This window comes from Triturus cristatus, chromosome 7, assembly GCF_964204655.1.
Source record: "Triturus cristatus chromosome 7, aTriCri1.1, whole genome shotgun sequence".
NCBI classification, from domain to species: Eukaryota; Metazoa; Chordata; class Amphibia; order Caudata; family Salamandridae; genus Triturus; species Triturus cristatus.
Genome location: NC_140590.1, coordinates 1,073,880,492 through 1,073,905,692, shown reverse-complemented (window position 1 = coordinate 1,073,905,692; position 25,201 = coordinate 1,073,880,492). Strand labels below are relative to the sequence as shown.

The 25,201-nt window shown below is 48.0% G+C and overlaps 2 protein-coding genes across 3 annotated transcripts in view; both read right to left on the bottom strand.

Moving 5' to 3' along the window:
• The window catches only part of PCYOX1L (prenylcysteine oxidase 1 like), a 130,020-nt gene that overhangs the window by 34,862 nt on the left and 69,957 nt on the right, over positions 1–25,201 (bottom strand). For both annotated transcript variants that reach the window (XM_085618169.1, XM_085618168.1), the window contains exons 3-4: positions 22,495–22,669; positions 11,766–11,977 (exon numbers count right to left, since the gene is read on the bottom strand). In XM_085618169.1, coding sequence (XP_085474295.1) covers positions 11,766–11,977; positions 22,495–22,669 — 387 coding nt within the window. The remainder of the gene's footprint in view (positions 1–11,765; positions 11,978–22,494; positions 22,670–25,201) is intronic.
• Positions 1–25,201, bottom strand: part of TIRAP (TIR domain containing adaptor protein) — an 85,931-nt gene that overhangs the window by 34,862 nt on the left and 25,868 nt on the right. Inside the window, exons 3-4 of the mRNA XM_085618170.1 lie at positions 22,495–22,669; positions 11,766–11,977 (exon numbers count right to left, since the gene is read on the bottom strand). The gene's annotated coding sequence lies outside the window, so the exon portion shown is untranslated. The remainder of the gene's footprint in view (positions 1–11,765; positions 11,978–22,494; positions 22,670–25,201) is intronic.

Sequence of the window (25,201 nt, the reverse complement as noted above, 5' to 3'; positions counted from 1 at the left end):
CCACTAGGAACGCCGCCTTCCAAGACAGGTGCTGCAACGAAGCCTTGTGAATAGGTTCAAAAGGCTCCTTCATCAATCTGGACAGCACCACATTCAATTCCCATGAAGGCAAGGGAAGTCTGACAGGAGGAAACACTTTCTTCAAGCCTTCCAAAAAATCCTTGATCACAGGGATCTGAAAGAAGGAAGTCTGTGAAGGGCATTTCCTGTAAGCAGTCAAAGCAGCGAGATGGACCTTAATGGAATGGAAATTAAGGCCAGACTGCGCCAAATGCAAAAGGTACGGAAGGATGACATCTTCCTTACATGTCGTCGGGTCAAACTGCTTGGACTTGCACCAGATGCAGAACCTCTTCCACTTGTAAGCATAGGACGTTCTAGTGGAATGTCGCTTAGCCTCCTTCAGTATATCCATACAATCTGCTGGTAGATTCAAATGGCCATATTGCACTATCTCAGGAGCCATGCCGCCAAACTCAAAGACGAGAGGTTGGGGTGCACCAACTGCCCCCCGAACTTCGTGAGAAGGTCCGGCCTGCACGGCAGCCGTATGTGAGGAAGGAGAGACCGGTGAAGCAGGTCCGTGAACCACCACTGTCTGGGCCATTCCGGGGCAATCAGGATCATCCTCGCCCCGGACCGGGACAGCTTGATGAGCACCGCCTGAATCAGGGGAATGGGTGGAAAAGCGTACAGAAAGCTGTTCGACCAGTCGATCCATAGCGCATTCCCCAGCGTCCCCCGCTGGTAGTACCTGGATGCGAAGTCTCGGCATTTGGTGTTTTCGGCGGTGGCGAACACATCTACGTCTGGAGTCCCCCACCTTGCGAAGACGTCCCTTAGTACCTTGTCGTTTATGACCAATTCGTTGTTTTCCTGAATCAGTCTGCTCAGTGCGTCCGCCTGAACATTCTGCACACCTGGCAGATGCGTGGCCGTAATCGTTAGTCCTCGGGCCAGAAGCCAGTGCCAGATCGACTGCGCCTCCTGAGACAGCGTGCGTGATCTCGACCCCCCCTGCTTGTTGAGGTAATACATCGTGGTTGTATTGTCCTTCTGCACAAGCAGCGAGTTGGTCTGAAAGGACGGATGGAAGGCCTTCAATGCCAAGTAAACGGCTCTGAGTTCCAGGAAATTGATGTGGTACGTCGACTTCAACTGGGACCACTTTCCTTGTATCTGTAAGTCTCCGGAATGCGCTCCCCAGCCGTGGAGAGACGCATCCGTCACGATATTCTGCGTGGGAATGTCCTTGTGGAAGGGAACCCCCCTGAGGAGATTGTCTGCCGAACACCACCACTTCAGCGACTGAAGAGCATGCAGAGGCAGCCGTATCTTGTCGTCCCAAGAACCTGTCCTCTGATTCCACTGATCCTCCAAGCACTCCTGCAGTGGTCTCATGTGCAGCCGTGCATGAGGCGTGAGGAAGATACATGAGGCCATCGATCCCAGCAGTGAAGACACCTCCCTTACTGTCGTCGATGGAGAGGTCATAAGAGCCTGAGCCTTCCGAAGGAGTGATAACCGTCTCTCCTCCGAAGGAGACACGCTTGCTGACAGCGTATTGATGGAGGCCCCCCAAGTACTGTATGCACTGGACCGGAGTCGGGACAGACTTGGACATGTTGACGTGCAACCCCAGCTTGCGCAAGAGAACGCACGTCTTTTGGAAGTGTGCTTGTGCTTCTGAGAAGGAGGAGGCCTTGATCAACCAATCGTCCAGGTACGGGTAGACAAACACCTTGTTCCTCCGCAGGTGTGCAGCTACCACTGCCATGCACTTCGAGAAGGTCCTGGGCGCAGACTTTAGCCCGAACGGCAGTACTGTGTATTGATAATGATTGGTGCCGACTTGGAATCGCAGGAACTTCCTGTGCTTCTGTGCAATGAGCACATGGAAGTATGCATCCTGCAGGTCTATGGCGCATAGCCAGTCCCCTCGTTGCAGCTGAGAGTAAATCTGGTGCAACGACAGCATGCGGAATTTCTCTCTGCGAATCCATTTGTTTGCTTGCCGCAAACCCAGAATGGGCCTGAACTCGTTCTTGTCCTTCTTGCGAACCAGGAAGAAACGAGAGTACAGACCTCTTCCCCTTTGAGACAGAGGTACGTCTTCCACCGCCTTTTTCCGCAACAGGATGTCTGCCTCCGCCTGGAGCTCTCGCAGTTGATACCGTGAGCTTACCGGCGGAATCGCTGGAGGCGGGCTGATGAACCGAAGACTGTATCCATTGCAAACAATATTCAGCACCCACTTGTCCCGAGTAATTTTTCTCCACTCTGCCAGAAAAAATTGAATGCTTCCCCCCACTGGAGTGGGTAACGGTTGAAGGGGAAGTAACCGCTCAGGGCCGAGACCCAGCCGGGCCCTTGGTCGCTGTAGCGGACTGCTGGCCTCCTCTACCCTTCTGGCGCTTCTGGAAGGGTTTCCGGAACTGCTGCTGCTGTGGTTGCCTGCCCACGCCCTCTGCCTGCCGCCCCGGACCGTCTCTGGAATGGGCGCTTTTTCTTCTCAGGCCTCTCTAACCCGACAGCCATCAGGGTCTCTGCCTCCATCTTCATGCGGGCCATTTCGTCGTCCGCATGCTGGCCGAACAGGGTTTCCCCCGAGAAGGGTAGGTTGGCCACTCTATGTTGTGCCTCCGGTTTGAGTGAGGTAAGGCAGAGCCAAGCGTGACGCCGTTGGTTGATGCCATGACAATATCCATGTGCCGCCAACAGAGACACATCCGCCGCCGCGCTGATGATCTGATTCGACACCAGCATCCCCTCACGCAAAGTCTCCAGAAAATTGCGAGGCAGCAGCTCCGTGTACTGCTGGAGAGACTCCCATAGGGCACGGTCGTAGCGCCCCAACAGCGCCCCGGCACTCGCCGCCTTCATGGTGGTAGAAGCCGTCCCACAGACCTTTCTGCCCGCCGAGTCCAGCCAACGGCTATCCTTATCAGGCGGCACAGTCGAGGAAGGAGTGGAGGCATGCTGTTTCCTAGCCGCCGTCACAATGACCGAGTCCGGTTTTGGGTCCATCCTCAGAAAGGTCGGGTCCGAGTCCGGCACCCGATACTTCTTCAGGAGCCTTGAGGGGGCTGGTTTAGTCACCGCCGGAGTGAGGAACAACTCCCTAGCGGGCTCCACCAATCCCGGTACTAGAGGCAGCAGGGGGCGAAACAGGTGCTTCTTGTGCAGCGTCTCGAAGATCACGGACGTCGTAGGTGTTGGCACCGTCACCGTGATCCCTAGCTTGGCCGCACCCCTCAGTAGCACCTCCTGGAAGGAGACTACATCGTCGACCGGCGATACACCCGTCACTGGTGAGTCCGACAGCGTCGGAAAGTAGTCCCTGATAGACGATCGGGTGCGGGATCTGGCTCTGCGCCTCCTGCGGCGTCGCCGAGATGTCGACGATGACAGTCCACGGCTCCGTGACCTTCCTCTCCGTCCGGAGCGGGAGCGCGATCTGTCTGTCTTCGGCCGCCCAGCCGGCTTCACAGGCGCAGGCGACAGTGGCGTAACCTGGTGCCGCGGCCTCGGAGTCCTCTTCAGCGGCATCGGATACCTCGACAACGACACCGACCGTGGTGGGGCCGCAGGTGGGCCCGACGGTGTGTGAGGCGGGATGGGAGGAGGAGGAGGAGGAGGAGGCGTATACAACACCGAGTACACCGAGCCCGGTGACTCCGTCCTCTTCCCTTGCGACCCCGAGTGACTCCCGGCGTCAGGACTCCTCCTGCGCTGCCTCGGTGTCGGCGAACGCCTCCTCGACGGCGAACACCTCCTCGATGGTGAACGCCTCCTCGACGGCGAACGCCTCCTCGACGGCGAACGCCTCCTCTTCGTCGAAGGCGAGCGGCGATCCCGCCTCAACGGCGAGCGCCTACGCCGGGGCTGGTCTCGACGCCGATGACTCGACGGAGACGTCGCCGGCGTCGACGAACATGCTGATGTCGTCGACAGCGGGCTGCTCAGCTCCCTCGACGGCGAGCGTCGACGCCGTTTCTCCCCAGAGCCCTGGGGAGACGGTGAACAGACTGCAGCCATCCCCCTCGACGTCGACGGAGAATGGGGACGCTTGCTGGGCTTCCTGCCCCTGGGGAGCCCCCCAGGGGCCTCAGCATGTCCTGACCCACCTTGTGCCTTCAGCCTTCTGTCCTCCAGGCCTTGGAGCCTGATCTTCATCCTTTCTCTCAAGGTCCTGGCTGAGAAAGATTGGCAAATGTCACACTCCTGTGGAACATGGGACTGGGGAAGGCAGACGATGCACACCCTGTGTGGGTCCGACTTGGCCTTCATCCTCTCGCACTCTGGGCACTTGTCAAACAGGCCAGGCATGTTGAACAACACAGAGCACACACAAGAAGGAAGGCACACACAATAAGCACTTGAAAAGTGAACAAATCCAAATAAACCCTTGAAAAGGGAGAGCTCAATGCTCCAGGGTCCTGCTAGCAGGAGCCGGAAAAAAGAACTGAAAGTAAAAGGGACCTGCTGTGCATTCTGGGATACTGGAAAAGTTCTGGAAAGTATTCTTAAAGGCACAGTATCCTGTTCTGAGCCACATAATGGCAGCCTATGGGGCTTGTCTGTCCATTCCTCCCTCTCCATCATTCCAGAGGCTTTTGCTGGTAGAGGCAGGTTTTTCTCTGTGGAAAAAGCTGGGCAGGCAGTGCTGTTGGTGGATGTTGGTGGAATTTTCTAGTTGAAGTACTGGACAGTGTAGCCTGTGGATATAGGCTGCATTATCTGTCTTTGAAATTCTCTCTTAAGTGTAGATGCAGGTCTGCATGGCTTGACAACTTAAGAGATTATTTGTATTGCTCCGGGGTCCACGCACATGGGCGGGACTATTCACTAGATTATGACTATACACAGAGATCCCCTACTACAGAACCCACATGGTCCACCATCACTACGATGCATGCAGACCGTGTCCATTTGCGGAGAGCAAAATGCGGTTGTGGGCTGCATCAATTTCAGTGGGGGGGGGAGGGGAGGTATGCAGTGTTGGATTGGGTCTACATCAAGACAATATGCAATGGAGGGCTATAAGGGTTGCGGTCTTACAGAAAGGACAAAATGTAAGATGGTGGGTTCTGCTTTCTGGGTGACATGCAGGAAGTAGGACATGCATTGGCATGCCTGTCAGATCTAGGAGCACAGAGTGACAATGGTAATATTGGCTCCTATTCAAAGGGTGCCGTGTTGGGCTGGCCACAGCTGGAGGATAGCACTTTCTGGATCTGGCCCACGCCTGCGATATAGTAAAGAGGAGATCCAGGGGTTGGTGTATTTAAATGCTGGGGTTGAGGAGCCAGGCCAAGTCCAGCCTCATGCAGCAACAGCATGTGGATTTTGTGCATTGCAGGGGCATATTTAGGCAGCAAGCACGCCTTTAGCACAAAAGGGCCAGCTACAGTGGGCAGCACCGAGGGAAATAGGAAGTGGACTGAGATAACGCTTGAGAAATATTTCACTCCATTAATGTTTCATCAATTCAGTGTTTGTGCACCACTAGGCCAACGCTAAAAAAATTGCTCTCGACGAACAGCATAAAAAGGAATATGCTACTTACCAGTATGCATCTGTTCTTGGCATGTAGAGCTGCAGAGTCACACACTGAGGATAAGATCGCCATCTGGTGTTGGGCTCGGATGATTGCAGGTTGTTGTCGTCTTCGGAAGAAGCCTTTGGTCACGAGGTTGGTGACTCCTCCCCTGGACAACAGTGCCCATGGGCATCCACTCCATCGTCAGATTGTTTTTTCGCCATGATGGGAAAAGATGGAGTGTATAGGAATGAAAGAAAGGATGTCCATGTGAAATGTCTAAGTAAGACAGATGCTGGAACAGATACAGGTCCCGGGGAGGCGGGCGGGCGTGTGTGACTCTGCAGCTCTACATGCCAAGAACAGATGCATACTGGTAAGTAGCATATTCCTTTCGAGGCATATGAGCTGCAGATCACACACTGAGGATAGATTATACAGCAGTGCTTCCCCTTAGCGGTGGTCGCCTGTATCTGTTGCAGCAGTTTGAAATAAAGTTTTTAGGACAGCCTGGCCCACTGAGACCTGTTGTTTGGCCTGCACGTCAACACAGTAGTGTTTAGTGAAGGTATGCGTGGTAGACCAAGTGGCTGCCTTGCAAATGTCTTCTAAGGGAATGTTACCTAAGAAGGCCATAGAAGCCCCTATTTTACGCGTGGAGTGCGCCCTAGGGGGAACTGTAAGTGTACGTTTAGCCTTTTGGTAGCATATTTGGATGCATTTAACTATCCACTGGGCTATACCGGATTTGGAGATGGGATTGCCTTTATGTGGTGGTGCGAAAGCAACAAAGAGTTGTTTTGTCTTTCGAAAAGGTTTTGTCCGGTCGATGTAATAAAGCAAGGCTCTTTTGACATCTAAGGTATGTAGGGCCCTTTCAGCTACGGAGTCTGGGTTTGGGAAAAAGACTGGTAGCTCTACTGATTGGTTAAGGTGGAAAGGGGAAATCACTTTTGGAAGAAATTTAGGGTTTGTCCTAAGAACCACATTGTTACGGTGTAGTTGTAAGAAAGGTTCCTCTAGTGTAAGGGCTTGTATTTCACTTACTCTTCGTAGGGAAGTGATTGCGATAAGGAAAGCTACCTTCCATGTTAGGAATTGTAATTCACATTTGTGCATAGGTTCAAATGGGGGACCCATAAGTCTTGTTAGAACCACATTGAGATTCCACACTGGGGAAGGTGGCAATCTTGGAGGAAGAATTCTTTTGAGACCTTCCATAAACGCTTTGATGGCTGGTACCTTAAACAGGGACAGGTGTTGCCTATTTTGCAAGTAGGCTGCCAAGGCTGCTAGGTGTAAACGTATAGAGGAATACGCTAGATTGCATCTTTGCAAGTGTAGTAGATAGCAAATGATGTTTTGGATGGAAGCATCCAATGGATGTATGTTATTGTTAGCGCAGTAGATGGCAAATCGTTTCCATTTTGCGGCATAACATGCTCTAGTAGTAGGCCGTCTGGCTTCCTTTATGATATTCATACAGTCTGGAGGGAGATTGAGGTATCCGAACTCTAAGACCTCAGGAGCCAGATCGCTAGGTTCAGTGTTTGAGGATCTGGGTGTCTGATTTCTCCATGGTTCTGGGTTAATAGATCCGGGGAGAGACGTAGCCTTTGATGTGGAACTAAAGATAGTTCCAGAAGTGTGGTGAACCACGGTTGACGTGCCCAAGTGGGAGCTACTAGTATTAGTGTTAGCGACTGTTGTTTCAGTTTGCGTACCACAAATGGAACTAGTGGGAGAGGCGGAAAAGCGTACGCAAATCTGCCTGACCAGTTCATCCATAGGGCATTGCCCTTCGACTGTGGGTGTGGAAACCTGGCGGCGAAGGTTGGGCATTTTGTGTTTTCGGGAGTGGCGAACAGGTCTATGTCTGGTTGTCCCCATTTTTGCAAGAAGGGGAGTAGAACCTTGGGGTGTAATTCCCATTCGTGGATCTGCTGTGTGTGGCGACTTAGGAGGTCGGCCACCTGATTGTGGATCCCTGGGAGATGTTCTGCTAACAGGTAGATGTTTTGGGGAATTGCCCATCTCCAGATTTGCTGTGCCAGTTGGGACAGTTGGAGAGAGTGTGTCCCTCCCTGTTTCTGTATATAATACATTGTCGTCATGTTGTCTGTGCGTATAAGGACAGTTTTGTTCTTTAGGTGTACCTGAAAGGATTTTAGTGCTAGGAACACTGCTAAGAGTTCCAGGTGGTTGATGTGGAGCAGTTTTTGTTGACTGGTCCACCTGCCCTGAGTGGTATGGTGAAGGAGGTGGGCTCCCCACCCTGTGAGAGATGCGTCGGTAGTTAGCACAACTTGTGGAAGAGGCTCTAAGAACGGCCGCCCTTTGGACAGGTTGATGGTGTTCCACCATTTCAGTGAGCGAAGTGAGCGACTGTCCACCAACACCAGATCGGTAAGTTGTCCGTGAGCTTGGTTCCACTGTTGTGCTAGACATTCCTGTAAGGGACGCATTTGAAGTCATGCGTGTGGGACTATGGAGATGCATGACGCCATCATGCCTAGGAGCTGCATGAACACTCTTGCTGGAAGAGATGGATGAGTTTGAAATTGAGAGATGAGATTTTGTATACTGGCTATCCTGGCAGTGCTGGGATAAGCAATGGCTTTGGATGTATCTATGGTTGCTCCTAGATACTGATGTAAGTGGGAAGGCTGTAGATGGGATTTGGGGTAGTTGATAGTGAATCCCAAATTGTGGAGGGTTTGAATAGTGCGATGAGTGTGGAGAACGCATTTTTGGTGAGTATTGGCTTTTATGAGCCAATCGTCCAGATAGGGGAAGACATGGATCTGTTGTCTTCTGAGGTGCGCTGCCACGACTGCTAAGCACTTGGTGAACACCCTGGGTGCTGTTGTTACTCCGAATGGGAGAACTGTAAATTAGATATTTTCTGTGAGCTGGATGCATAGGGATGTGAAAGTATGCGTCCTTGAGGTCCAATGTGGCAAGGAAGTCTCCCTGTTGTAATAGTGGGAGGACTTGTTGGAGGGTGGTCATATGAAAATGATCCAAATGTATATACTGGTTTAGTAGTCTGAGATCCAGTATGGGCCTTAATGTTTTGTCCTTTTTGGGAATGAGGAAGTATAGGGAATATACCCCTGTTCCCTGATGTTGAAGAGGGACTGGTTCTATTGCATGTTTTTGTAACAGGGATTGAACTTCTTGTTTGAGGAGAGAGAGATGATGTGAGGACATTGGACGTTGTTTGGGTGGTATGTTTGGGGGGGATTGTATGAGTTCGAGGCAGTAGCCAGACTGGATAATTTGTCTTACCCATCTGTCTGTGGTGATGGAAGTCCAGACAGGTAGGAATTGTTGGAGCCGCCCCCCGACCGGAGTGGAATGATCTGGGGGGAGTGGTGGCAAGTCACAGTTTGGTGGCTGGGGAGGTGCGGGTGTTGTTGTTGTTGCCCCGCCCTCGACCTTTGTTATTGTTTCCCCTATAACCTCCTCGGAAATATCCTCTGTTAGGGGATGTTTGTCCAGAATTTTTAAAGGTGGACGTGGTCTCAGTTCCCGTGTTTTTGGAGCCTCCTCTATAAAAGGAGCGACGAAAGGAACCCCGGTTTTGAGGAGACTGCAGTGCTCCCATAGACTTGGCAGTCTCATTATCCTTCTTCATTTTTTCTAATGCAGTGTCCACTGCAGGGCCAAATAGCTGCTCTTGGTTGAAAGGTTGAGCTAGAATTGCGGTTTGAACCTCCGGTTTAAAACCGGAAATACGGAGCCAGGCATGTCGTCTGAGTAAGACGCTAGTATTGACCGCCCGAGAAGCAGTGTCTGCCGCATCTAAGGCGCATTTAATGGAGGCATTAGATATTAATTTGCCTTCTTGAATGAGGTCAGTGGCCTGGGATTTAAAGGGTTCAGGCAGATGTTGCAAAAGGTCCTCAAGTTGGTCATAATGCGCCCTATCATACCGGCTAACAGGGCCTGGGTATTGGCAATACGCCAGTGGTTCGCCGCCTGTGCGGCGACTCGTTTGCCTGAGGCCTCTAAAAGCTTAGACTCCTTGTCCGGGGGAGGCGTTTCTCCAGTTGGCTGTGAGTTAACGCGCTTCCTGGCATTTGATACGACCAAGGAGTCTAAAGGGAGCTGGGCTTTAATGTATGCAGGGTCCTGCGGGGCTGGTCGGTACTTTTTTTCGATGCGTGGGTTGAGAACCCTAGCTCGAACAGGGTCTTTAAAGACCTCAGTGGCATGCTTTATAACCCCTTTAATCATGGGCAGTATGTGAACAGTTTTCTGTGACTGCTCAAAAGTATCGAGGAGAAAGTCCTCTTCAAGGGGGTCCGTGTGCATTGTGACGCCATGGAATGTTGCTGCCCTATTTATTAGTTGGCCAAACCCCAAATGGTCATCAGGAGGGGAGGGCTTGGAGGGGTAGGTAGTGGGGTCAGGCATGTCAGGCATTGGGTAAGACCAGTAATCCACTGGTGCTGTGTCTGGAAATGTGAAAGGGTCGTTTGGATCAACAGGATCATTAAATAAATCAGGGTCCGCCCCTCCCCCTAAGTCATCATTATCATCCTGTGGAGGAGGTGAATGATAGGGAGATGGTGAAGGTAAAGGTAAAGGAGAAGGAGGAGGAGGAGGGGGGGACGGGTTAGGAGGTAATACAGGAGAGGAAGGACGAAGTGGTGAAGTAGCACAGTCCTTTTTCCGTATGGGAGCTGGAGGAGGTGTGATGTCCAGCTTCCGTTTTTTGTATGGGACGGCAGTCACATGTCCAGTTTCGGGATTGATGTAGATCCGCTTTTGAGTAGGATCTGGGCGAAAAAGTTCATCCGGCTTCAAAGGTGGTGGCGGTGATGGCCGTTTCGGGTCTTTATGAACTTTTTTCGGTGTGGACGTAGTTTTCGGTGCCGATGGATTTTTTGGTGCCGACGGATGTTTCGGTTCCGATGGATTTTTCGGAGCCGATGGAGTTTTCGGTGCCGATGGAGTTTTCGGCGCCGATGGAGTTTTCGGCGCCGATGGCTTCGGTGCCGAGGGACTTTTAGGCATCGATGTCGAAGAACGTTTCGGCGCCGGTGGAGATTTGGGTGCCGAGGAACGTTTCGGTGCCGAAGGAGATTTCGGTCTTGAAGCCTGTTTCGGTGCCGACAGTGTTTTTTTCGGTGCCGAAGGTGTTATAGGCACAATCACATGAGGTTTGCTCGAGCCCGAGCCACCTACAGGCTTAGATGTCTTCGGAGCCGGGCCCGAGGGCGGGGCTTCTGAAGAGGATTTCCGGTCGCGACTGGGCCCAGCTGGCGGAGTCTTGACCACTGTCTTTTTGGATGGGGCAGGGGCAGGGGGGGGGTGGTACTCACACGCTGCCCTGGAGTGATGAGGTCATCGGAATCGTCGGCCTCGGACACGATCTCGAGATCTTCGGTGTCATCTTCAGGAACATCCTGAGCAAAGATGTCCTCCGGTTCTGGAGCTGGTTTGGCCATAATATGGCGTCGAGCTCTTCGGTCCCGGAGGGTCTTCTTGGAGCGGAAAGCGGCAGAAGCTGGACAGGTCGATTCGTTGTGTTCCGGCGACAGGCAGAGGTTACAAACCTCGTGGTGGTCACTGTGGGGGAACTTCGCTCCACACTGGGGGCATTTTTTGAAGGGTGTCCTGTCCATCAGCCGCTTCCGGAACCGGTCCAAGTTGATTTCGATGTCGATGGAATGAAGATTGAAGAGTTAAATCGATTGCTGGAAGTTTTCTGCTGGAGCGGAAAAAGTTCATCCGAACCCAATGGCGGAAAAAAACAATCTGACGATGGAGTGGATGCCCATGCGCACTGTTGTCCAGGGGAGGAGTCACCAACCTCGTGACCAAAGGCTTCTTCCGAAGACGACAACAACCTGCAATCATCCGAGCCCAACACCAGATGGCGATCTTATCCTCAGTGTGTGATCTGCAGCTCATATGCCTCGAACATCTTATTTTGCCACACTACTTTTGAATGATGAGCAGTGAATTCTGCTCTGCATGGGACTCTTGAACAGCAGACTATCCACCTTTGCATAGAACAATAACAAATTCATCTAGATCACCAGTGTTTTATATAGGAAAAATGACAACATTTGTTGGCCGGCAAAAGTTGCTGCCAAGTGCTGTGCTACCCTCATCAGTGTCTGTAGCCCCGAGGCATTGATGTGCATTTAGTCCAATTAGACTTTAAGAGCCAACAATTCCAACAAGTGTGAGTTATCCCAGCACTTACCGGCAAATGCAGGAATGGACACTGTCTGTCCATAGCCGGTCCTCAAGAGCGCCGCAATGACCTCGTCAATGAAGCGCTGAGTGACACCGAGTTCCAGCAGGGATTCAGAAACTGATCGTTGCGTCATATTGACAAAGTGCTCTCCACCCAGGGACCGCAGGAGCTCATCAACACTGGAAAAGGCATAGCCGTAGGCCTGGTACTTGTAAATTCTACAAACAGACAAAGCAGTGTGAGCAATAAGAGAGAAAATGTGACCAAAAACCCCAAGGCATCCTTCTTAAATAGTGGGTACAGCTGCAAGAAGACTAGATTTACTGAATGTAGCTTCCTCCAAGTAACCGCCTAGTTAACATGTAAGGTAAAAGAAAAACAGTCTAACCTGATCAAATTTCTACAAACAAAAGAAAACACAGGCTGGCCGACTCCCAAAGGTTAATCAGAACCAACTCATATTAAATGCCCTAGGGGAATATTGGACAACATCATTTCCTATAGATAGGGGCACAAAGAGAGAGGTCACTTTTTAGAAATTTAGATTGAACTATTTCCATCCAGACTGAGATATTCTCTAGAAATGCAAGACTTTTGATTCATGAAACTAAGTGTCTATGCAGATGAAATTTAGATTTTTTGGAAGATTCATAAATCACCCTTCCTAAGACTATTACAGCATGCCATTATATGGAATATTCTCTGAATTTGCGGTACACTGTACAAAATAGAGATCTTAGCTTGGACGCACCCTGCACGAAGGTACACCAAGACTGACCTGCAATAAGATATGTATAGAGATTGTTATCACCAAACTGGACAACATATAAAAATATAACAGTTTTCCCGCATGGAAAGAATTCCAGAAGCCAAATACCATTAAGGCACCACCCATCATTCCAAGTATTGTGTACGCAAAAATGGCTTTTTATTGAATGCTCGTTATTTTGTATTTTTTTAATCACTTTGATTGTAGTTTATAAATTGTTTAAGGCTCAGAATTACTGACTTGGCCAATTTGCATGGGATAAAATACAGATTGTCTGGCTTGCAAGAAATTACAATATCCAATCTTCAAAGGAGAACTTTCTACTGCGTATTTACAGGAGTACCATTGGTTGTCAAAGTGTCCATTATGTCGCCCAGCCAGATCTCTTTTAAAATATATATTTCTCAACATTGCAAGCAGGTTTAACACACGAAAATCTAGTATGCTCCTTAGATCCAATATACTTGCGAGTGCCAATCAAAGATTTTGTTGGCGGAATAAATATAAATTTGGGGAAATAACTTATGGCAACTACAATGTTGCACCGCACACAGATATGGTACAATCATTTTCTCACGTTTCTTTAATAGTAGAAGACTGAAACTTTACTAAAGTAACACTTCCATTCAAGATGATGTGTTTTGGTGCACTAAAACTGAAGGTAAGTTAGACAAAAAACAGAAAAATCATATGGCCGTCTAATTAGGATAGCTAAGTTGAGAGACTAACCTATGGTTGAATTTATACTGCTTCCTATAACAAAATATTTTACTAGAAATATTCCTTCTTCACTTTATGATTGCCCACTGCCCACAGGGCAAAGACTATACATTTCCAGTTGTTCGATGGACAAATGAGGCCTCCTAATGGACAGAGGAGTTATTAGTTCCCTTCCTCATATGATTCACTCTGTAAGAGAACCTAAAAGAAGCAAGATGTTTTAGATATGTTGCGGTTTCATTACAACCCCAAATTACTTAAATTCGACTCACATTATGTTGAAGGCTATCCTCGTTGTAATGAGATTGCTTCCGATCATTTTCTTGCATTTGCTGATTACCCCAATGCCTCAATTCTCTAGGCAGCAGTCTGATCATTTATGTAATATTTGTGGATTATTAGGTACCTCAGATGCCAATGCTTTTTAGGTCTCGTGCCTAGTGCTGCAGTGCAGAGCACTGCTCGCGCAGCGCGAGACCTCATGTAGGGGGTTCTGGAAGCTGACCACACGCTCGTGCGTATGCTTTTGTTTTCGTCAGCTGCTATTGGGTCTTTGTAAAAAAGGCAGCACGCCATTGGTGAAAGGTATGTGAATGTCCCAGCTTCTTTCCAAATGTAACCGCCCATTTCCCAGTGGTGTCTGTTACACGCAGCAGACATGTGTTTCTAATTACCGCGTGTTCGCTTTGCTGCTGCGCTCCCGCTCCTCCGCTGCTGGCCCGGAGTCCGCTGACATCATTGCCGTGCCACGCTGAGATTGGTCTCAGCCTCGAGGGCTTCCCCATGCTCGTTCCAGGAATGCTCCTGAGGTCAGGGAGCGACCAGTAGACGAAATCGCCCGGACTGCTGAGCCCCCGCCGCATTGCACTAAGGTAACCGGAGCTGCTTTTTTTTCGAATATTGCACTTGGCTTGAGTTGGCAGCCACGTAGGAGCAATCGGATGATCTTCTGCTGGGAGACAGGAGGCAAGGTCAGCGTTTGGGAGCCCCCACGCCTATAGTTTGAGAGTCCTGCTGCCCAGTACAAACAATGATGTGGGAGCCCTGCTTCTATTGGGAGCCGCTGCTGCATCGAGTTCACTCGCAGGCATTGCTGCCGAGCTCAGGTCACCCGAGCGGAGTGAAGTCTGGCAGCGCTAGATGACGCAAGCTGTCCCCGGAGCCGCGCGTGCACAGCCCTCCTGGTGTTTCGGAGCCCACACCATTCCCAGTGCAGCAGACATCATTCTTCCGGCTAAAAATATAATCTCTGGGCTCGGACGCGCTCCCGGTTCACGATGATAAATGAGTCTGAGGCAGGATATGGAACAAGGGCTGAAGAAATACAAAGCTCTGCAGAAACAATGCAACGATGTCACCTACCCAACCCCACCCCTCCTCCACACTCTCCATGTTCTGATCTCACCCTCTCTCTCTCCGTGTATTCATTTCATCTGCCTTATGCTCTCCGTTCCCACTTCTCTTTCAGTCATTTTTCAGTCGCCTGATCTCATTCACAGTCTGCAAGTCCTGATCTCACCCGCTATCCACCCGCTGAGCCTCCCTTGCCCTTCACTCATTAAGCGACCTCGCCAAGCCTCTCATTTGGCCGACTCTCTCCACTCCCCGCGCCATCTCACCTGCTCTCCATCCACAACCTCACCCACTGCCCCGTCTCAACCACACAATCTGGCATTCCCCCACCTTCCCATATCCCGAACTAGCACTTCCTCCATCCTCGAAGCCTCTCACCCATCACCACGCACGCCGCCCTCTCTCGCTGTCACTCCACACACTGTTTCATGACCTCACCCATCTTTCCCTCATCCATTTCTTGAGTTCACCCCACAGACCCTCGATCTTTGAGATCACCTACCCCGTCCACCACGCAGGTACCCCATTCCAAAGTGCGCTCCACCTTGCCCCACTCTCCATCCCTAATCTAACCCCTCTCTCCATGGGACATATTTCTGAGCTTACGCATTCTCCACTATCCATCATGGAGCTCACGCTCCGTCCTCACATTCTGCTCTCTCATGCCCCACATCCCAGAGAACACTCGTCAGCTCATACACTCCGTTTCTCAGCCCCCACCCTCCACAACTGTGAATCCATCTTCTCCTACCCCTCCTTCCTTCTCGAGGTCCTGCTCACCATTCATGCGTGCTCGCTTATTCGGCCACACATTCCACCACCAGGGCTCTCCCAACTTCCTGTCTTCAACCAACTCTTTCCATTGCTGCTCTTGGCCATCGTCCACTGTCGTCTAACACGACAGTACCATTCCTCCTCCACCTATGCCAACTGTGAGCTCCCCCAACCCCTCCACCAATAGGTCTCGCAGTTATGCGAGTTTAAGCGATTGGCATTATAAATAACAATTCCTTTTATTTAGGTTTTTAAAAAGAAAACAAAAATAAAAGGCATTGTTATTTGCATTGTCAATAGATCAAACTTGCGTAAATGCGAGACCTATTGCATTGCAAATGCTTGTTATAATAGTGACCTGATCGGAACTTTCAATAACGATACAAAAAAACAATATTTTTTCGTGTATTGGTATTGCCCACGTTCTAATTTGTCAAGACTGGCTGAGTAAAGATACCCTATTAGTTTTGACTTTAGGATAAGTTTGCTGAATGAACTAGAGGTAACATGAAAACACCACTGGAGGCCAAATCAGACTCTCAATGGGTGCAACAGCAGACAACTATTAATGATGATAATAATAGTTTTAATAATAACTACCAAAAATATCTTTTATATAACAATTATTTTGTGTGCTTAAAGCTGAAATTTGAGCAGAGAAATAAATGCCACTCTTTAAAAAAAAGGCCAAGTCGGCTACGCCAAGATTAAAATTTGAGATGTACAGATCACGCAGGTATCAGAGGCAAATGCTTAACTGAGCCCTTTTGCCATCAGAGGATTCTAGTTATTATATGTGTGAATTTTCTGACATAACTTAGCCGTATGTTTCCTAGTCTTTTAATTTTTCTTTTTAATTATTATTTTCTTTATCCCTTCTTTAGCTTTTCTTTTCCCGGCCTTTCAGTCTTAACGTTTTGCTAGTTTGTCTAGTCTGATCTCTTTTGTGTATCTGCTAACCAAGCTCATGTTTATGCAATTTAGAGTGGTGGTATGGAATGCTATTAACAATTTATTTTTAGGATATGTAAAAGAGTTGCTTATAGCATTTCATAGTGTAGCTGATTTATGTCACCATGTAGTTCAGGGGTACTCACAAACTTTCTATCGAGGGCCAAATTTACAGTGTGGTTTGTGGCCGAGGGCCGCACCGGTGAGGGCGGGGGCAGTGGGGGAGGGGGCGGGGCTAGAGCAAAAAAAAAAAAAACTGTGACCATGAGGTTGAACACAGGCCCCTGCAGCAGACGCCTTCGTCCACTGAGCCACCAGACCCGGCATTCACACATCTCTATCTATCTATCTAGCTCGGTCTCCCTCCCTCTATCACTCTCCCTCTATCATTCTCCCTCTCTCTGTCTCCCTCTCTCTGTCTCCCTCCCTCTCTCTGTCTCCCTCCCTCCCTCCCTGTCTCAATCACTTTGTTTGTCTCTCTGTCTCCCTCTCTCTCTCTGTCTCCCTCCCTCTGTCTGTCTCCCTCCCTCCCTCCCTCAATCACTTTGTTTGTCTCTCTGTCTCCCTCTCTCTCTGTCTCCCTCCCTCTGTCTCCCTCTCTCCCTCCCTCTCCCTGTCTCCCTCCCTCTCCCTGTCTCTCTTCCTCTATCTCTCTCTCTCTCCCTCTGCCTCACTCACTGTGTTTGTCTCCCTCACTCTCTGTCTCCCTCCCTCCCCCTGTCTCCCTCCTTCCCTCTATCTCCCTCCCTCTCCCTCTCTCTCCTTCCCTCTCTCTCTCCCCCTGTCTCCCTCCCTCTCTCTATCTCTCTCCCTCTCTCTCAATCAGTTTGTCTCCCTTTCTCTCTGTCTCCGTCCCTCTCTGTCTCCCTCCCTCTCCATCTGTTCTCCCTCTGTCCCCCCTCCCTCCCTCTGTCCCCCTCCCTCCCTCTGTCTCCGTCCCTCTCCCAACTTGTCTGTCTCTCTCACGCTGTCTCTCCCTCCACATTTGCTATACACTTTTCAATTCTGGTTAATTCCCAGCAGTCAATCATAATGGCCTAAACACAAGGACCTTTTCAACCATTAGGAATAGGGCTACGTTTTAGAAGCCTTCTAATTGGCTGCTTGCAGTTAATCACAGCAGGCATTACTTTAACTGTCCATGAAACATGTGGGACAGTTATTTTTGCAGCCGTCGGTGGCACGCGGCTGAATTACAGCATGTAGTTTGCCCTTCTCTTTTTAGGAGGTTGCGGAAACAAGTAGATCACATAAAAATAGAGGATTTGCACTGTGAGTCCCATCTGCATTCTGTATGCTAACAGACTCAGGGTATCAGCTGGTATGACATCACATGAAAGCTGGCATGACAGTGACATCATAGAAAATCAAATGGCACCCATGGCACAAGTGAATGAGCTTTGAACACTGTAGAAAAAAATAATGCCACTAATACTGTATGAGTTAGCAATACCAGCAGCAGCTGCAAGCCATGCGTTTCAAAACACTCGCCAGTACTAAGAGGGTTGTTCAGACTCTCTGCTTCAGTAGCTGGAATTTACTTACTCTCTGTCTCCCTCCCTCTCCATCTGTTCTCCCTCTGTCCCCCTCCCTCTCCCAACTTGTCTGTCTCTCTCACGCTGTCTCTCACTCCCTGTCTCCTGCTCTGTCTTCCCTCTCTCCCTCCCGCTTTAAACTCACCTGCTGCTCTCACTAGCTGCTCCCCCCCCCCTCCCCCTGCCCGTCACCTCACCTTCCCTGGAACACAAACAGCCGCCGCACCCAAGTACTTCACAGGTCTTTTAAAGGCCAAGTCACTTGTTAATGAGGCTTTGTTGCATTTCATCTCTTCTTAGCGCCCTTGCATCTCCACTCATTCAGAGGGGAGATGCAGGGGCGCTAAGAAGAGATGAAATACAACAAAGTCTCATTAACAAGTGACTTGGCTTTTAAAAGAATCGCCCGGCCCCCATAGCCCCGCGCTGCTGCAACCGGCGGTGCACAGGTACGATGTCTGCAAGGTCCGCGGGCCGCCAGGGAAGGCTTGCCGGGCCGCTGGCGGCCCGCGGGCCGTACTATGAGTACCCCTGATGTAGTTGAATATACCATACAGAAATTAACAATGAAAAAGTTACCACTGGAAAGAAAAGCATCCCGTCTTGCATCAAAAAACATTTAGGGGCCTATTACGATGGCGGGCGGACACCGCAACGGCAAACGGGACCGCTCGCCAGAGGTGCGGCGGTCCCGCCATGCCAATCCGGTCGCATCCCGCATTTTTTACATTGCGGCGGGCGGTGCTGTAAGCAGCACCTGCCGCAATGTAAAAAATGCATGTTGTGCATTAGCATGCACAACGTGACAGGCACCGCGTGATGCCTGCCACCTTGTGCATGTCAATGTAGATACCCCCCAAGTGCAGGCACCCACCTCCCCCACCCCCCTGGGGGCCCGCACCGGGCCCCCAAAGTTTTCCCCACATGCCTTTCCATAGCGGAGTCTCCGCCATGGAAAGGTATCAAACAGCAGGCATACTAATATGGATGACAGTGCCTGCAAGGCACCAACACCATATTGTGTCCCTTATCCGCCCGGCCGGCAATACGACCGGCAGAAAAGCGGCGGACGTTCTTTCCGTCCGCCGCGGTACCCCTCGCCATACTAATATGGTGGGGGGTGAACCAGGGACATTTGGCGGGCAGATCGCCACCGCCGGGCCGGTGGTGGCGATCCATCCGATATCATAATGGGCCCCTTAATAAGGCTTCATAGACTGCAACCATAAAATGTCTCTTCACTGCATCTGCTCTTGCCTTAAAAAAAATAACAAGAACTAGTGGGGGGAGAAGAACAAGGGTGATAGAGAGCAACAGGAAGTAGGGGAGAGAACTATAGGAAGGAGACAGCTGGAAAACACACAGTCTTGTAAAGAAAAAAGTAGTGCTTGAAATGTTATTTAGGGGGAAGGACACAGGTGATGAATCCATGCTCAGGAAACAACAAACACAAGAAGAGAGGATGAAAAGCACATGCAAGCCAGCAAACAACAAGCAAGAAAATAACAGATACAATAAAGCCAACCAATGGTAAGCAATGGGTGGGCTCTAAACCCGCTCTAGAATGACAATTGGTCTTTTCACAAACCGGTAGCTTGTGGTAGGTGAGATCTTAAAAGCATGTAAATCAGTGTCTTTCAGTCAACTAATGATAAGCAATAGGCGGGCTCTAAGCCCACAGTAAGCTGGCACTAGGTCTTTTTGCAAGCTGACAACTCGCGCTGTCCGATAGGCAAAACATAACATCCAACTCTGTGCTCAACACTGAAAGGGTGTACTCTTGTTCTGCAGCTGGCCATCTTTCTATTAAATAATGATATTACACATTTGTATCCAAATTGTTTAGTACCAGCGCCTTCACATGAATTATTGCATACAGTCCTAGTCACTGGATACATGGTAAAGACCCTGGGGCACATGCATCAAGCTAATTACCGGTAGCAAACGGGCCGATTCACAGAATCGGCCCCTTTGCAACCAGTAATTAGTCTTTTGGGATGCATCAAGCCCAAAGCCATTCTCAAAATAGGTAATCGCAAAATTTGCGATTCCCTAACTGCATTCTCAAAATAGGCAATCGCAAATTTTGCAATGACCTATTTTGCGAATGGCTTTGGGCTTGATGCATCCCAAAAGACCAACTACTGGTTGCCAAGGGGCCGATTCCGTGAATTTGCGATTCCCTAAACGCAATGCAAGAAGTATTCTCAGAATGCGACTTTGCATTAAGGAATTGCAAATTACCACCAACTACGAGTTGATGGTAATTTGCAATTCCTTGGAAAAATGCACAAAATTGCATTTTTCTAACTGCCATGAGGCGTGTACACTTGCCCTTAGGGCATGTGTGTGCGCACATGTGCACACATGCCTATTTTGGGGGTGCATCAGGGTGACCTTTTGGGCCCTCTGGCACCCTTGAAATTGCATTCGCAATTTGCGATTACCTATTTGGTAATCGCATACTGCGAATGGTTTTCCATTCAGAGGAATGAATGGGAGAGCATTCCCTAATAGGGAATCGCAATTTGCAATTTGCTATTATGAAATGTGTAGGAATCTATTTTTTTTTTGCGAAACATACATGCATAAGGAATTGAGATTCCTTAATAACGATTCCTTAATAATCGCTATTAAGGAATCGCAATTGCTTAGTTTGATGCATGTGGCAGCTTGTCTACTATTTTATTATATATAGATTTGGAAAATTGGGTCAATAATTTAAAAGATATGACATCAAAACAGGTTAAACAGCAATGTTGCATTTTAGAGCCCTGCTTATACCCCCACTTAGTTGACTACGGATACATGGGTAGAACATGCTACGGGAAGATGGTAATAGAAGCTCAACAGAGATGAGTTTAAGTCTTCAAAAATGTATTTAGATGGCACACATCTTAACTGCTGCCTTAGGTAAAGTAGAGGCTATTAAGAGTGTATGAACAAAACTAATGGCAGCCAGTAAATGTGTACCTTGCCTCAAGAAGATTGGTGGTATCCATATGCTTTTTTTGTAATATACTGAGATGGTAGAAAACTGCATCTCTATTGTGGTGACATAGATGATAAATCATCCATGCTTACTAAACGAATGGATAGCATTACACATCCTGAACATACATATGAAGAGGCATGATAACCTAAATTCAAATTTATTAAATGCTTCAATGCATATTATCATATATTGCGTGATGTACTTTGATTTTTCCTTTTAATTTCTGTTTATATTAAGTATTTTGCAATTACTTTTTCCATTTGGGAGTTAATGGAATGTATTTGGTAATGCTAATGTGCAAGTAGTATAAAATGGGGTTTCTATTATTAATTTAATAAAGAAAAAAAATGTGAAGGTGGAATCCGCAAGGCGTCATATTCTGAGGGACATTTCTCTGGATAACACCCTTTTTTAGAGGTTAGATGTGATGGTGCTGTGGCTGATTTTTGGGGCCATCTCTGTATGAAAATAAAGAGACACTGGAGAAAGTTTTGAGATGGGGATCAAAATGGTGTACAGTATAACCAACAGGTTGTGTACGAGAAGCTCAAAAATCTTTCCATGTGCACACTAGAGATAAGATGGAGGAAGCATCAGAGCTCAGAAGTCAGATCAGAACATATATTTCAGAGAAGGAATAGGTGTCCCTGACATGTGGGTATTTCTAGATCTGGGTCTTAATCATCTTTTGTGGCATAATCAACGTTAAAAACAACTGGCACGTCTGCTCTTGTGCATGTCAATTGAAATGGATCTGGAAATGAATGGAGAATAGTTTGTCATCCATCTAATTCGATTTCCTGGGATTGCCTTGGCACCACAGCTACTTTTGGTTGTTAAAGTAATCAAAGCCATGTTAAGAGATGCAATGGCCGCTCTCTAAGCAGACAATGTTCTAGTTGAGTAGACTACGAGAAAATATCAGCGAGTGCCTTGATGGAGGCACAACTAATATATAAACTCTGAAATTTGCTTTGTAAAGAAACCGTTCATATATGCTTCCCGCATACGGCAGGGTCTTCAGTGATTGGCCCAATATGAGAAAGCCTTGATTTTTGGACATTGCAACACCTGACCCTATTTGCTACAGTACAAGCCAGTGACACGACATCTGGTCTATAATTTAACGTGTCATTTTTCCTCATAATAAGACTTTGTAAATTATGAAACACTGAATCCCTCGCCATCTCACTGAATCAACCTATTAACTGATCCGTCTGTTGATCATCTCAGATCCAGAGCCCTTCTTTGCATTGAAAACCACAGTGACTTTGGGGATATTTTTGTAATGTTTGTTATTATTATGGCTAGTTTTATGTGTGAATATCTGCAATAAAGTAGAGTGTCTGGGTGAAATTATCAACCTGCATTTGCTAAAATGGTAAATTATTGCTTTTCAATTACAATTCACAAAACCCTTACTATTTCTTCAAAACATTCCAAAATACACCAGGTGATTGATTGCATGTCTCCTCCATAGTTCAACACCATTATATTACTATTATGAGCATCATATGTCACACGAGGGAAATATCCATACTGGTCACTGTGAGAATGAGACAGAAGCCTGAAGCTCAGATATTGATGAAGAGTGGAAGGCATGTCCTTCGGCCACTGCTGATCGTGCAGTCTCCATACCTCATAAACTTCTCCATAACCTCTTCCACCCACATCTGCAGGCGCAGGAGGCTGATGCCGTAGTGCCACCAGAGGCGGAAGAGGTTCAGCAGATACCAGTCCGTCTCCTCCAGAACTAGCTGCTCCCCGTTAAAGATGGCGCTCTTCCCAGTAATCTCTCGCCGATGCTTCAGGCCTGCAAAAGGAATCATAGACTCTACCTAAGCGCTAGTACAACATCATTGATGTAGCAATAATGCACTCACTCGTTGTCATATGGAAAGTATCAAAGAGTTTATTTCATCCCGACAACCACCCAGAAGGAAAGGCAGGCATCAGAAAAGCTCACCTGAGCAGTTCCTACCCTACTTTGTCTCAACTCTGTACTTTTTTGTGCCATGCTGCTGCCCTCCTTAGACTAGGTACTCACATTACTCCCCTGTCCTGCCCCAAGTTCATTGTATCAACACATTCACCTTATACCATTTCAAAGCAAATACACCCGATCGAAAAGCCTCCGCTGCCATAGCTTTGGCCAGTGCTCGTGGTCACCTGCATCCAGGCCTTCGTTCGCTGCACCATCCCTTTCCAAGACCAATTCCTAGATCATGACCTTATCCCAGTATTTAGTCTATTTCTATCGCTGCTCCAGTATCCTACCCTTCTTTATCGCTCTCCAAGTCTTCAGCCATGCTATCTTTGTTATATCCTGTAGTGTAGTGTTAGTTTGTAATGACGGAAGCTTTGAGGCTACTGAGGGACTCTGTAGAACTGCAATGTAAGCATTATAGAGTTCTGAAGTGAAGTGAATTCAGGTTTGGAATTTTGATTTCGCAGTTACATGCAGAAGAATAAAGACGTGTTATAAAAAGCTCCATGTGTGGCATAGATTTAATGATGAGGAAGCCATACACCTCAGAGAGATTGATGGGTGAGATACGTTCAGACGACGAATGCTGAGAGAACTCTTAGTCTGGAGTGAGTTCTCATGGCTGCCAAACAGTTCTTCCATATTAATATCAAGTGAAAGTAAAGAAGATGACTGTGCCGTGTCGATCTTTACCTCAGAGAAGCATGCACATGTTGGACTGGCCACATGTGAGGAGCAATACTGGTCAAAGAGAAGTTGACAAGAAAAAGCATCAAAGTAATTCAAACATTGTCTGAAAATCACACTAAAATCCAATGGTTTGTCAATACCTTTCATTATCAATAGTAATGCTTCAATAAATATTATGCCTGAGGAGAAATATAATTAACTGTCTACTTTGCCCAGATTTATGCCATTGAAAACTAGTGTATACATGGGCTGCATTGACACTAATAAAAACTTAAGACTCATTTTTAGCAACAATGAGGCACAAGAAAACAAAAGTACAAACACCCATTAATGTACTTCAAGGTACGGAGTCAAGTGGCTGTTTACTCAGCTTAAGCACAGATGCTGATATGATATGATATGATATTAATGAGAACGTCTATCCTATTGCTCAAAGACACAAATTAATTGGCTTTCACTTACAGGAAGCTATTGAAAAAGAACTTGCATTCTTACGCAAATGTAATGTCATTAAGCATTCCACTGGTCCAACTTCATGGGTTTGTCCCATAGTGGTAGAACCCAAAAAGGACAGTAAAGGAGCTGTAGGCTCTGCATGAATATGCATTAGGTGAACAAGGCAATTGAAAGAGAGCAACATCCTGGTCTGCACATTGCCGAAATAACACAATTGAATGGTGACGAAGGTATTCTCTTGCCTGGATCTGAATAAAGGATATCATTAGTTGGAACTCGCGGAGAATTGCAGATCATTACAACCTTTTCTACACATGTTGGTCTGTTCTCTTACAAAAGACTAAGATTTGGTGTGTCATGAGCTGCGGAGTTATACCAAGATATCATTTGAGGGATCACACAGCCTGTCATGAACGCTTTCAATTACAGCAGTGACATATTGGTTTTCGGAGCTACAGAGAAGGAGCACGACAAAGCTCTCACGCAAGTGTGTCAGTTGATCGTTGATGCTGGTTTAATTTCGAATGCCAAGAAATGTGAATTTCGATTAGACCAAGTTAAAATTCTTTGGCCAGATCTTTCCTTATGGGGCACGGCACCCGACCCAGTGAAAATGCAAGTGATGTCAAATTCCACGCCCCCATAAGATGTTTCCAGGTTACATTCATTCCTTGGCATAGCCAGCTATTGCTCTAGGTACAAACAAGACTGTGCCACTGTCAGTGAGCCATTAAGAGACTGGACGAAAAAAGAATGTTTAATTTCTTTGGTCACATAAATGCTAGCAAAGCCTCCAGAAAATTGAACAATCTATTGAGAATGGTACTAAAATGACATACTGTGACCGAAAGCTTCAAATGGAGGTTGTTGTGGACGCTAGCCCTGTTGGGCGCCATTCTTTGCAGGCACAGTGTACATTGAAATGCTCGAAGAAGCATTGGAGCGTATGCAAGCCGAAGTTTTTTCAAAACTGAATACGTTCATTCACAACCCGAGAAAGAAAGCTTAGCAGTGGTATGGGCTTGTGAACATTTCCATGTATTCTTGTATGGGAAGCCCTTCACGCGTGTGACCTATCATCAAGCACTGTTGACTATCTTTGGCAATCCAAAAGCAAAAATGCTTCTTCACATTGAACGCTGAGGTATGCTTTTGCAAGAATACAACTACACCACTGTGCATCGTCCAGGGAAAGATCAGAACCCTGCAGAT